The sequence below is a fragment of the Balaenoptera ricei genome, chromosome 3 (genome assembly GCF_028023285.1).
Source record: "Balaenoptera ricei isolate mBalRic1 chromosome 3, mBalRic1.hap2, whole genome shotgun sequence".
NCBI lineage: Eukaryota > Metazoa > Chordata > Mammalia > Artiodactyla > Balaenopteridae > Balaenoptera > Balaenoptera ricei.
In genome coordinates, this window is record NC_082641.1 from 94,337,017 (window position 1) to 94,351,873 (window position 14,857).

The 14,857-nt window shown below is 36.9% G+C and overlaps 1 protein-coding gene across 7 annotated transcripts in view; it reads left to right on the top strand.

Moving 5' to 3' along the window:
• Window positions 1-14,857, top strand: part of KCNN2 (potassium calcium-activated channel subfamily N member 2) — a 323,776-nt gene that overhangs the window by 270,662 nt on the left and 38,257 nt on the right. For all 7 annotated transcript variants that reach the window (XR_009502375.1, XM_059916898.1, XM_059916899.1 and 4 more), the window contains one exon: window positions 7,605-7,746. Coding sequence is in view for 6 of the 7 variants with exons in the window: in XM_059916898.1 (XP_059772881.1) it covers window positions 7,605-7,746 (142 nt within the window). In the remaining variant the exon portion in view is untranslated. The remainder of the gene's footprint in view (window positions 1-7,604; window positions 7,747-14,857) is intronic.

Sequence of the window (14,857 nt, forward strand, 5' to 3'; positions counted from 1 at the left end):
AGGTCCCATTTGTTTACTTTTGCTTTTATTTCTATTGCCTTGGGAGACTGACCTAAGAAAACATTGGTACGATTTATGTCAGAGAATGTTTTGCCTATGTTCTCTTCTAGTAGTTTAATCGTGTCATGTCCTATATTTAAGTCTTTAAGCCATTTTGAGTTTATTTTTGTGTATGGTGTGAGGGTGTGTTCTGACTTCATTGATTTACATGTGGCTGTCCCACTTTTCCAACACCACTTGCTGAAGAGGCTGTCTTTTCTGCATTGTATATTTTTGCCTCCTTTGTTGAGTATTAATTGTCCATAGGTGTGTGAGTTTATTTCTGAGCTTTCTGTTCTGTTCCATTGACCCATATGTCTGTTACTGCGAGGCAACCATTTTTAATGTTTATCTGTGATCTATTTTTCCCCTTTGAAACTTTCAAAGATCATCTCTCTATTCCTAGTATTTAAAAATTTATGATGATCCCCCTCGGCACAGGTTTTTCGTTATTCTCTGTGCAAATACTAAGTAGAACTTTCCTTTAGAGATGCCTGCCTTCCAGTTTTCCTGGAAAACCAAAGAAATTTTAAAAAATTATCATTTCTTTCCTTCCACTTCTGTGTTCTCCTTTTGAAGTTAGTTGTTAGACGCTCTGTGTTCTCTGAGAATATATCTTCTTTGTTCTCCCTTTTCCCTTCTCTTTTTGTCTTTTTGTTCTACTTTCTGGGAGATTTCTACCAATTTATATTCTAATTGTATTGCAATTATTTTTTTCATTATAATTTTTAAGTTTTTTAAAAGTCCCTCTTTTTTATTCTTTAATTGCACTTCTTTGTAGCATCCTGTTCCTTTTTATGGATGTTATATTTTCCTTTAGTTCGTTCATGATATAACTTAGAAAGTTCAGGAGTCCCGCACCCCATCACTCTCCATTGTCTGGAGATTATTCTGTTTCCTCCCTTTTCCCTTCTTTCTTTCCTTTCTTTTCCCCTCCCATTTTTGTCAGTAACTTTTTTATAGAAAGTATACTTCAAATGTGTGCTGATCATTTGCTAGTCTTTCATGGTTCAAGAGTGGGAATTGGAAACTTTGTATGGGGAGAGGAGCTTAGTGTCTGGTGAAATTCACTATGGGTGGATAAGGGGAAAGCTGCATTTTTCATTAGAAAATCCTTGCTGTTAGTACATGAATGTCTTTTCACTGAAACTATTCTGTTTCTCCAGAGAGAAATATATTCTTTCTCTGTATTAGTAAGTTCTAATATAGGGTCAAGAACAGGAAGTGAAGAAAGTATACTGGGAATGTTGTTGTTCAGCTTGGAAACTTGAATTTAATTACCACGTTTTCAGCCCCAAACATCTTTCCAGACCTTAGCTGGGGCCTGGATCAGAATCTCCAGTGTTTCCTCAGTGAACAAACCTCTATCTCCTGTTAGTTGTCTAGCAATACCAGGCAGGGGCAAGCACCTGGGCATCTATTATTCCATATACTTAGACATCATAATTTCTCCTGTTTTCAACTTTGGATTTTACCCACTCATTGCATGACATCTGGTTTCTCCAAGTTGTGAACCTTCCATGGGTTCTATAATAATCTATGCCTTTTAGTTTGCCTTTTAGTTTATAATAATCTATGCCTTTTAATTTGGAGTATTTAGGCCATTTATATTTAATGTGGTTATAGATATGCTTGGGTAAATCTGTCCTCTGGCTACTTGTTTTCTATTTGTCCCATCTAGTCTCTGTTCCTTTTTTCCATTTCTGCCTCCTTTTGGATTGCTTATCTTTTTTTATTCTATCTTATATCCTTTATTAGATTATCACTTATTACTCTTTGATGTATTATTTTAATGATTCTTTTAGGAGTTATAGCATACCTATACACTTAGGTATACTATAACTAAATTGTCACAGTTTTATCTTCCCCTGACATTGTATCACTTACTACAGTCTACCTTCAAGTGATAATGTACCACTTTACATATAGTATTTTCACTTCCCCAACCTTGCAGTTTTACTTGTGCATATCGATCAGTAAGTACTTGGCTGAATAATCAAGGAGACATTTCTACAGATCTCTGGATCTCTCTGTGCAGATGTTTCCTCTCTGGATTTTGGCCCTATAAACTCATGGCATCCCTGTATTCCCAGCTCTGTCCTCAACTTGGGGAGACCTCTGGGCTCTGCTGATTTCCATACCTGAGCTACATTCTGGACTCTTTCTTGAAGCATTAAGCTGGGGCAATTTTATGACTCACTTTGGCTGTTTACCATCTCTCAGGGATCACTGTTCTTTGTTTCTAGATTATCTATGCCTTGTTCACTATTGTTTCAAATATTTGTCTGGTTTTGTAGTTGTTTCAAGAAGCAGCATGAATTCAGTCCTTTGTTGTTCCATCTTGGCTGGAAGCAGAATTCCCCATGCCCTTTTGTTTGTATAAAAATGTGTTATTTTTCATTCTCTGATTTCTCTTTTCCTTTTTTTTTTTTTTTTTTGTTATTGTGGGCTTATACCTTTTTTAAATTGCCTTACTATCGTTTTAGCAATATTTCAGGAGAGAATGGTGGATTCAGGAAAGAGAATTGACGATAGATTGATCACATGCATTTGAATCTCCATAATACTTTTCACTATATAACTGATGCTGACATTTGAGATCAGAGCTGAAAATTAAGGTATTTTTGCTATTCATAGTATTAATAGTATGTTTAATGGAAAAAGACTAATGAACATAGTTTGTCAGCTGTAAGCTTCCATTGTTGAATATTTTTTAAATGTGTAAAAATAACTTATAAGTTGCCTACAGATCTTGGAACATAACATGACAAATCTGATTCATATTGATTGATGGGAAAGACTCATTTCTATCCCTTTTTTGTACTTCTATATTTGTGATCCTGAAGGCCTAACATGTGGCCAAGGGCAAGTCAGTTTGAGAAAAAATGTTTCATACTGTCATATTAATTAACTCAATAAACACCAATTCCCTGCTCTATTCTTCTAAGCGAAGATAAAACAATGAGTAAGGCATAATCTTTGTCCTCAAATTCTTTATAATTTAGATTCTCGGGGCATGTTTGATAAGCAAAGTATACATTATATGTGTTATGACCCATGTTGACATTGACTGATGGCATGAGAGATATCTATAAGAGGCTCCCAGGATACAGAGAAAGGACCTATGGTCCAGCCTAGATTACCATGCTAAAAATGCTATGTGGAGTCTGGAAAAGGGGAGTTATGAGCAGATTCTCAAAGTACAAATCAGGGCTAGGAAGGTGGGGGAGGGTGGTTTTAGGCAGAAGGAAATGTACCTGTAGAGAAAGAGCTGGGGAAGAGGATGGCATAACTGCCAGCCATAACTATGGCCAGAGCTCCTGTTACTTATGGAGTGGTGCTGTGATAGAAGCAGGAGTGATGGGCAGAGGCTGCTTCATTGAGTGGGAAGAATTCAGTAATGCTCTTGGAAAGATCACCCTTGTGAATTTAAACAAATATTGTGGAAAGCTGCCATATTTGTGATTTAAGAAACAGTGGTAGACCTACAGTCAAGAATGAATGAAGAAATGAATGGAAACTAAGAAAAGGAACGTTTTACTTCTTTTAAAACATTAAAGCTGATCTTACAATCTTTAAGTCTCTGAAGCATGCAATGCTGTAAAACAGTGATAAGTCCTCTCCCTAAATGCTAAAGTCCTTTTTTAAAAAAGCTTGCGATCATTAGGCATTCCTTACACTAATTTTAATCTTCTTTAATATACTTTAATTAAAGAAGCATTCATATTCATTAGAATTTGAAATTAGCCATGTGAGTCATTTCTTCAAGTCTTTCCCAGAATAGCTCCCCTTGTGGAGAAGGTCAGAATTGTCTGAGTAAGTTTGTGACGTGAACTTACTGTGAGAAACGTTTTGAAAATTTTTAACCGTTTAAATTGTATATATTAATCGTTCACAGTGGTGTGACTCTGGCATAAATTCAAAACCTGTAAGTGTTCTAAGTGAAAACGTCATCCTGTTGATAAGTCTAATATTTGTTTCTGAGTTGCCAAGGAAGAAACCTTGATTGTTCTAATAGTAGCTAATGTGGTCCCTAATTACCTGCCTCTTCTTGACTAGTCATGACTAAGTATGCCTGAATGTAACAAAAACATTAGTATGAAATGTTATTTTTCCATTCTGAGCCATTTTTCAGGTAGGTTAATTATTTATTAAGCAAAAAAGATAATTTACCATTGAACCCCAAGCCCTTAAATACCAACTCCTAGAAAGATATGTGTTTCTAATTAGGCCCTTCAATACAGCTTTACAGTATCTGACCCAATATAACATGCATAGCATATAACAAATAATAACTGAATGATATAATGGCATAATACTTGAGAATGGTGAAGAGTTTAAGGAGGATGGGAGCAATTTGTATTTAAATTGTATTTAAAACTTGTGTATTTATTAAATGTAGGTAACTAAAGAAGAGTCAGTGAATGCTTCTTATTGTAACTTTCAAAGTCATTTACTGCTCTAAACTTTGAAAACCAAATCAAAGTGCTTCAGGAAGAACAGATGAGAAAGACTTTCACACCCTTGCCAAAGTTGAGAAGATTGACCTGTGGGCACCAGCAGTGAAGGTGCCCCTTTAAAGACCTTTGTTTACAGTATGAAATCTCAAACTCCTCTTTGTAGTTGCTCTACCAAAGGAACACCATGTGCCTAGAGATGTGTTCTGGTCACTAGCGATGTAGCAATAACTGGAGGTTATCACTCAGACATGGTCACATTTTCTAAGTGGGTAGTGATTGAGGACACTTTGTTGATATAGAAAGGGTGAAGAGTATAGCTTTTTCAGCCAGAAAGGTTGTCCATGTCTTAAAACATCAATGTAAAATGAGAAAATGCATGTCAGTGTTGAACACATAGTGAGGGCTCAACAAATATTTCACATGCACCAGGGAATTAGGGCCATCGGCTCTTATACGTATCAAATCTTTGTGTAAATCATGATTTGTTAAGAAGAAATTTTGTCTCACAATTAAGAATTGAATAGGCCATGAAGCTTTTGCCTCCCCTCTCTCATGTAGCCCACATCCACACCAGGGTAATGTATTCCCTGTTTCAGGCAACTGCTTGATGAGGACTATTCACAGAAAGCCCCAATATCATGAGTGGGTTATTAATCCAAAGCTTACTTCTAAGGGTCTTGTTTGAAATAAAAACCACATGGCCCCATGGAAGCCTCATCACACAGGCATAGCAGGCTCCCCGAGCAGTCCACAGAGCCTGGTAGCTCATGTTGTAGCTGAACTACAGCACGGATCGCATCACCCTACTCCTATGTGCATGTTATTTAACAGAGTTTCTCAGAGGAAATGCACTCATCTGGCTTCCTTAAAAGCTAGGAATTGATTTTCTTTTTAAATTATAGTTGATTTACAATGTTGTGTTAGTTTCAGGTGTACAGCAAAGTGATTCAGATAGATATACTTTTCAGATATATATATACATATATAGATTCTTTTTCAGATTCTTTTCCATTATAGGTTATTACAAGATATTGAATATAGTTCCCTGTACTATACAATAGGTCCTTGTTGTTTATTTATTTTATGTATATTAGTGTATATCTGTTCATCCCAAACTCTTAATTTACCCCTCCCCTTTGTTAACCATAAATTTGTTTTCTATGTCTGAGTCTGGTTTTTTTGTAAGTAAGTTCATTTGTATCATTTTCTTAGATTCCACATATAAGTGATGCCATATGATATTTGTCTTCCTCTGTCTGACTTACTTTACTTAGTATGAGAATCTCTAGGTCCATCCATGTTGCTGCAAATGGCATTATTTCATTCTTTTTTATGGCTGAGTAATATGAGTACATCTTGACCTTCCTTTTGGCAATGACAGCCTCTCCACCCAGCCATCCTGGGAAGAGGGGACTCTGCATCTAAGTCATGGTGGCAGTTCCCTGAGGTAGAATGGTGGAGGTTGCTGCCCTCCCACCACCAGAGAATCACAGGATGCCCCTCAACAGGGCTGGCTGCCTGTGTGCGTGCCCTTCCATTTTCTCTTTGAAGATACGGTGATGCCGTCACTCTTCCTTACTCGGGGGTTCCACTCACTCCAGGCAGAGGTTTCTCTTTCCCTAGACCAAAGTAGCAAAAAATACCATTTCTTAGTTCTCTCTTCTTTGTTAGCAAACAAAGGTACCAAAGTGTTAAGCATAGGCCTTTCTGTATCCAAAGACAGAGGCAAGATCCACGGTCTCCCCTTCAGAGGTATGATACTGCAGAGGAAAGCTTATACTCTATAAACTTCCTGCACTTTGGGCTATAGATTCAGAAGCCTTGGAATGGTCTGAAGAACCGAAAAAAAAAAAAAAAGAGAATGCACTGGCCCAATGTAGGTTGTATATGGGATCAATCCTGGGGCTCGGGTCATGGGGCAGCCTCCTTGCCTCCACAGCTCTGGCTACACAGACATGTCGTCCAGCTGAAAGGCAGGACTGAGTGAGTGCAAGCTAGGGGATTATCAGCACGCTTTGGAGAGCAAGAAATAAGGAAGGGAAAGCCATCCCCAGTGGTATCTGAGAGCTGGGAAGAAAGGGTGGTTCTTACAGAAGTTGGATGAAGAGCAAGGAACGTCTCTAGTGACCAGAGAGAGTCTGGGGTGTGACTGCCATGGAGGAGGGCTACTCTGCCCCATGACTACACAGAGCATGCATCCAGGGCAAGTTTCTCTAAAGTAACAACTTGCATGGCCTCACAGTTGTATGCATGGTGGATAATAGTGCCCCACGATGGGCCAGGGTTACCGTTTAACACTGATAATTCAAGCAAAATTTTATATCTGTTTCTGATATAAAAATCCTTCTTCTCATTAGAAAAATTTGACACTTCATAGAATAATGAGGATAAACTGCATCCCTCTCCCTCTTTTTGACTATAAACTCTTTGTGTGTATCTGGTGAGGTAATAACTTATATTAAGCTCCAGTTCTGGGCATGGATTATGCAATCAAAGGTACATTTTCCATCTTCAAGGAGGATGGCTAGTACAGGACCTCCAGGTAGACAGTTACAATGTAGTCCTGTGATGGAGGAATATATGGGATACTGAGCCCCAGAAATGGGCTGGGAGGAGCGTAGACAGAAGAGGCTCCCACCTGAACTTATTTTGAAAGACGACTGGGAGTTGGCCCATTAAGAAATAAAGGTAGCAAAGGGAACACCGTGGCTCCTTTTGGTACAAAGGTGAGGAGGGAGATCGGGGCACTGCATATTGTTCCACAAGTTGGGCACATCAGTGGGCATCAAGGAAGGATGAGATGTGAGCAAGGCCAAAGCAGGATTCAAAGATAAATGTGCGTTAATCAACTTAAACCAGTGAGAAAAGCAATTTTCGTATTTTACAGTTTCTCTTTCAGATGATTTTTAAAGTTGAGAAATTCTGATGTCTTTCAGATTGCTTAGGTAGAACCCCAATTTTATTTATAATAATGAGCTTTGAAAACCTCTAAATAGACCATGTTATAGACGCTACTTAGTAAATTCACTGTATTGAATCAAACTGCCCTTGGCAGCCCTACTCTAGATTAATTATGAAGGACTGGCTTTGTTTGCTATTTTTCAGGTACCATGATCAACAGGATGTTACTAGCAACTTCCTTGGAGCAATGTGGTTGATATCAATAACTTTTCTCTCCATTGGTTATGGTGACATGGTACCTAACACATACTGTGGGAAAGGAGTCTGTTTGCTCACTGGAATTATGGTAAGTGTCTTTTCACTTTCTGTCTCTTTGATGAACTCTCAAGAAAGTACTTTAGACCATTCCATCCATGTGCAATAAGTCATAGTACGCTACTTCAATTTCCAAACATCAGGAAGGCGGCATAAATAAATCAGTCCTCTGTTCGCAGAGAACATCAACAGTTCGCATCCTAATTCTCTTCATTGTGAAGCTCCATTGAGGACAGAGTGCTGTTAGAACGCTCTTTGTGGGCTATGTGCTAATTTGATGAGCAAATCTGATCTTAGAGCTTCAGCTTCAAGGTCAGAAGTTCTTTGTTTAAGTCTGAGTTCTGCCATTTCCTGTTAGCCATGTGAACTTGAGTGAAATCCTCTTCTCTGAAATGTACTTCTCTCATCTGTAAAACGTGGACCATAATAACTATCTTGCAATGTGTTGAACGGTTGAAGAATTACATTTTTTTTTCCAATTATATAATTAGATAATATTTATCATTTTAACAAATACTTGTTGAGTGCCGATTATGGTGCTGGCCTAGCAACTGAGGATATAGCAGAAAAGGGACGAACTGTCTCTGTCCTGCCTTCATGGAGCTTACAGGGGAATGCCTACTTTTTATTAACAAATGATTGTTATTTACATTTGTGACAAGTATGTGAGGAAGTAAGATTTCTGATCAGATTTGTGGGGACTGAGGGAGAAGAATGGGATCTACTAAGAGAAATAAATTCCTGGAAAGTTGACTTTTAAACTGACGTGGGAAAGGTAGGTAGCCAGGCAAAGTGGGGGGAAGGAAGGTCATTCCAGGAAGAGGAAATAGTTTATTTGAAGAGAGTGAGGCAAGGAGGAGCTTGGTACGTTGATGTAAGGCCACCAGGCCAGGAGTGTACAGAGTAAAGAGGAAAAGTGGCATGAGGCTGGGGGTGGGAGACCAGATCTTGGGGCTCTCTTGAGTGAGGTTTGCTGCCTGTGGTGATATGTCACTCTTCTGGGACACCTAGCAGGCTCAGACATGTTCCTTGCCCCTCACACTACGATGTGGCCAGGGCTGGTGTGTATCATTTGTTTTAGATGTCTGAAAATGAAAGGCTAGCAAATTGTCTAAAATTTATTATAATGTGGTGTGAACTTTGAAATGTCTAAGCCAGATGCACCACTTTTAGTGACCTAGGTTCTCTCCATTCCTTACCTTCTTTTTATCGTTGGATTACAGCAAAGAGCATTGTCCTGTTGCTTGTTTGGTTCCTGCCTACAGAAAGATGTGAACTAGTACTGGAAGCTCCTTAGTCAGGAAATTCCCAGAATGTCTGAAGTTAGGCATCTCTGCCCAACGCCTTCATTGTGTCCACCCCCAAGTTGGCAGGAGAGGAACAGATTCCCCATGCGAGGGCCTTTGAATGGTGGCCAGGGCAGCGTGTACCCTTGTAGCAGCTGCCTAGGAAGATTGTTCCAAGAGTCAGAACTAGCTGGAAGGACTGAGTGCCCATGACATACATAGAGTGGGAACATTCTTCTCCCACTTGGTAGCACTGAAGAGCTAGATGTGAAAATAAAACCTGGGGACTAATTTTAAGGTTACAGTAGTAACAAGATGACCATTCATGGAAAATATAATTTGGGGTCATAATTTAACATTATTTGCTTGTAAAAGAAAAGTACAGTTTTGTGAATTTTAGTGATTTTTTTTCATTATAATTGGTATGGTCCTTTATGTTTACCCTTGGATCACTTCCTTTTTCCTCAAAAGATAGCATTTTATTATATAGTATAATGCTTTGGGAAATAAAATTTGCATGGATGTATTTTTGGAGGGCCCATAACAAGCCCACAAGGGACATGAATGATGCTATTTATAAACACAGAACTGGTAATTGCAGAGTCTTTCCCCTTATGCTTCTTAGAAACAATTTCCTTGGTGTTGCTTTTTGGCAAGATACCCCCCTTTTATTCTTGAATCAGGTATGACTCAGGGTTTATGCAAACCTCTTCATTTGCCACGGATCAGAGCCAAGTTTGAGGTTAACCTTGCCTGGATCTTGTAGTACTTTTATCTTTCCTTCATTTTTTTCTCTGTCCTTAATGTCTCAAGAACAGCTCCTGCAAAATCTCATCTGACGGCACAAATTTTATATTTAGTTCATTGAACTACTTCCTTGCTTAGATGTCACTGGTGATCTTACTTTATTTTTAGAAAATATTTTATAAGCCAATTTTAACCTATATGGACACAAAAATGTTATATGCAGCGAAATTTACAGTGACTTCACTGTTGTCCTCTAAGCTCACGGTGAAAACAGTCCCTCTGTCCTTAGGCTGAGGAGCTCCATTCCATCTCCCTCTTAAGAAACAGACATTTCTTAATTGACCCGATCAAAAATTGTTTACTTGCATATAGAGAAATTGAGTGCTCTTTGACTAGCCTAATTGAAGTACTGTGTAGAGTTGCATTGTCTCTATCCTTCGGCCAAGTAAATTCCCACAGAGTCAGGCCACAGAGCAGTCTTCTGGGGGTGAGCTTCTGGGAATTGGTTATATCCCATGTAAATTTCCTGGGGATGAAGAACCTATGTATTGCAGTTACCTAGAAACTATTACAGAGAATGGCTGACAAATATAGTTTCCTAAAACATAAGAGTCTATATAAAAGGTTAGTTTCCTTTAGATGAACTGTGTTTCTCTTTTGTCAGGCAATTTTTTTCTTTTTTTTTTTTTTTTTTTTTTGCTTTTGATATCAGGAAGTTTAAATACCAGTTTGTCACTTTGGGATTGTCTAAGCTAGATATGACTTTTTTTAAATTTCAGGCTTTTTTTTTGCTTTTTGCTTTTTTTTTTTTTTCTTTCTTTTTCCTGCCTATTCTCCCCTGGACTTTTGCAATGCATGTTTAGGTAAAATACACATTGTCACATTTCTCATGAGTCATCTCTCTGTGTTTCTCTGGCCTTTAATAAATTGTGAAAAAGAAACGCAATTCACAATACTCCTGGGAGAGCACAGGGTCATCCCTGAATCATCTTGTGTATTGTCTCGGAAGTACTATGATTCTTTGTGTTCTTTTATATTTCAATTTTCTTGTTCTTGTGTTTAGGAAATTTTGATAGAATTTATACCTTTATGTGTTTTTTTTCACTTTGAAGTAAAATACAGTTGATCTGAATGCTAATACCTACAAAGCTTTCCTATTTCAAAAATGTAGACATAAAGGAATTAGCACTGCATTATTTCTTCATAAAGCTAATGAATTATTTCATAGGATCATCTTAGATGTTCACATTTCATTGGTAAAAACTCAAAATTAAAATGTAATTTAAAATTTTTAAATAGCTTAATTTATGTCATGAGTTATATTTCTGGGAGCCAAGGACATTAAGATTTAGGACATTTCTGCCATGGTCTTGGCAGAAATATATTGTTAAACCATGAGGAGAGAGAGTTTTCCAGAATATTTCTAAGAGAGAAACAAATGGTCTTATCAAAAAATAACTTCTCTTGCCTGAAATGTAAATTGTAAATCCAAGACAATCATGCAAAGCTTTTTAAATGAGTTTTAGGTGTGCTTACAATGCTATACATAGATTATTATGAAAATACTAAAATAAGTGGACTTTATATACTGAAATGCCTGAACAAGAATTCCGTTGTGATAGATCAAACAAGTCAAGTAGAAATTTTTCTTTTACCAAGACCTAACTAATATTAGAGCTTAAGAGACAAAGATCTCTTCCTTTCCCCTGGGTATTATTTTAAAAACCTAAGATCATAGGATTGCCTAATAGACAAGGTCCCTCATTACCCTTCAAGAGAAAACTATTAAGGTTGTAATTACTTACTTTTTCCTTATTCTTCTATCCTTCCTCTTTTTTAAAAAATGTTATTAAAATATAGTTGTTTTACAATGTTCTATTAATCTCTTCTGTACAGCACAGTGACTCAGTTATACATAGTATATATTCTTTTTCCTTTATGGTTTGTCACAGGATATTGAATATAGTATAGTTCCCTATGTTATACAGTAGAATCTTGTTGTTTACCGATCCTATATATAATTGTTTGCCTCTACTAATCCCAAACTCCCAATTCTTCCCTCCCCTATCCCACCCCCCTTGGCAACCAAAAGTTTGTTCTCTATGTCTGTGAGTTGGTTTTTGTTTTGTAGGTATGTTGATTTGTGTGGTATCTTAGATTCCACTTGTGATGATATATGGTACTTGTCTTTTTCTTTCTGACTCACTTTGCTTAGTATGACAATCTCTAGGTCCATCCATGTTGCTGCAAATGGCATTATTTCATTCTTCTTTATGGCTTAGTAATATTCCATTGTGTGTGTGTATGTATATGTATGTATGTGTTTGTGTATATATATATATATATATATATATATATATATATATATATATACCACATCTTCTTTATCCATTCATCTGTCAATGGACATTTAGGTTGTTTCCATGTCTTGGCTATTGTAAATAGTGCTGCTATGAACATAGGGGTACTTGTATCTTTTTGAATTATAGTTTTGTCTGGATATATGCCCAGGAGTGGGATTGCTGGATCATATGGCAACTCTATTTTTAGTTTTCTAAGGAACTTCCATACTGTTTTCCATAGTGGCTGCACCAACTTACATTCCCACCAACAATGTAGGAGGGTTCCCTTTTCTCCACACCCTCTGCACCATTTGTTATTTGTAGACTTTTTAATAATGGCCATTCTGACCAGTGTGAGGCGGTACCTCATTGTAGCTTTGATTTGCATTTCTCTAATAATTAGTGATGCTGAGCATCTTTTTCATGTGCCTATTGGCAATCTGTATGTCTTCTTTGGAGAAATGTCTATTTAGGTCTTCTGCCAATTTTTTGATTGGGTTGTTTGGTTTTTTTATTGTTGAGTTGTATGAGCTGTTTGTATATTTTGGAGATTAAGCCCTTGTTGGTCACATCATTTTCAAATATTTTCTCACGTTCCATAGGTTTTTTCATTTTGTTTATAGTTTCCTTTGCTGTGCAATGGCTTGTAAGTTTGATTAGGTCCATTTGTTTATTTTTGTTTTTATTTCTTTCGCCTTGGAAGGCTGACCCAAGAAAACATTGGTACAATTTATGTCAGAAAATGTTTTGCCTATGTTCTCTTCTAGGAGTTTTATGGTGTCTTGTCTTATATTTTAGGTCTTTGAGCCATTTTGAGTTTACTTTTGTGTATGGTGTGAGGGTGGGTCCTAACTTCATTGATTTACATGGGGCTGTCCAACTTCCGCAACACCTCTTGCTGAAGAGACTGTCTTTTCTCCATTGTATATTCTTGCCTCCTTTGTTGAAGATTAATCATTTATAGGTGTGCAGGTTTATTTCTGGGCTCTCTATTATGTTCCATTTATCTGTATGTCTGTTTTTTTGCCAATACCTTGCTGTTTTGATTACTATAGCCTTGTAGTATCATCTTAAGTCTGGGAGGTTTATGCCTCCAGCTTTGTTCTTTTTCCTCAGGATTGCTTTGGCAATTCTGGGTCTTTTATGGTTCCATATAAATTTTAGAATTATTTGTTCTATTTCTGTGAAAAATGTCATGGGTAATTTAATAGGGATCACATTGAATCTGTAGATTGCTTTGGGTGGTATGCTCATTTTAATAGTATTAATTCTTTCAATCCAAGAGCATGGGATAGCTTTCCATTTCTTTGAATCATCTGTAATTTCCTGTATTAATGCTGTGTAGTTCTCAGCATATAAGTCTTTCATGTCCTTGGTGGGATTTATTCCTAAGAATTTTTTTGGGTGCAGTTTTAAAAGGGATTGTTAGTTTGCATTCCCTTTCTTATATTTCATTATTAGTGTGAAGAAATGCAACCAATTTCTGTATGTTAATCTTGTATCCTGCTACCTTGCTGAATTAGTTTATCAGTTTTAGTAGTTTTTGTGTGGAGTCTTTAGGGTTTTCTATGTATATTATCATGTCATCTGCAAAATGACAATTTTACCTCTTCCCTACAAAACTGAATACCTTTTATTTCTTCTTCTTGTCTAATTGCTGTGGCTAGGACTTCCACTACAGTGTTGAAGAGAAGTGGTGAGAGTGGGCATCCTTGTCTTGTTCCAGATTTTAGCAGGAAGGCTTTCAGCTTTTCACCATTGTGTATTATACTGGCTGTGGGTTTGTCATAAATAGCTTTTATGTTGATATATGTTCCCTCTATACCCACTTTCATAAGGGTTTTTATCATGAATAGATGTTAAATTTTATCAAATGTTTTTTCTGCATTTGTCGAGATGATCATGTGGTTTTTATCTTCTCTTTTGTTGATGTGGTGTATCACATTGATTGATTTGTGTGTGTTGAACCATCCTTGTGAACCTGGGATGAATCCCACTTGGTCTTGGTGTATGGCATTTCTTATGTGCTGTTGGATTCACTTTGCTAATATTTTGTTCAGAATTTTTGCATCTATATTCATCAAAGATACTGGCCTGTAATTTTCTTTGTTGTTAGTGTCTTTGTCTGGTTTTGGCGTCAGGGTGATCGTGGCTTCATAGAATATCTTTGGGAGTATTCCTTCATCTTCAATCTTTTGGAAGAGTTTGAGAGGAATCAGTATAAGTTTTTCTTTGTATGTTTGGTAGAATTTCCCAGTGAAGCTATCTGGTCCTGGACTTCTGTTTGTAGGGAGTTTTTTTATTACTGATTCTATTTGATTTCTAGCAGTTGGTCTGTTCAAGTTATCTATTTCTTCTTGATTCAGTTTTGGTGGGCTATATGTTTCTAGAAAGTTGTTCATTTTTTTGAGGTTGTCAAATATGTTGGCATATAATTGTTCATAGTATTCTCTTATTTTTTTTGTATTTCTATTGTATCTGTTGTGATTTCTCCTCTTTGATTTCTTATTTTATTTATTTATTTGGGTCATCTGTCTTTCTTCATGGTGAGCCTAGCCAGAGGTTTGTAAATTTTGCTTACCCTTTCAAAGAACGAGCTCTTGGTTTTATTAATTTTTTCTATTGTTTTTTAATCTCTATTTTATTTACTTCCTCGCTGATCTTTATTATCTCCTTCCTTCTGCTGACTTTAGGTTTTGTTTATTATTCTTTTTATAATTCTTTTAGACGGGTTAGATTGTTTGAGATTTTTCTTGTTTCTTAAGGA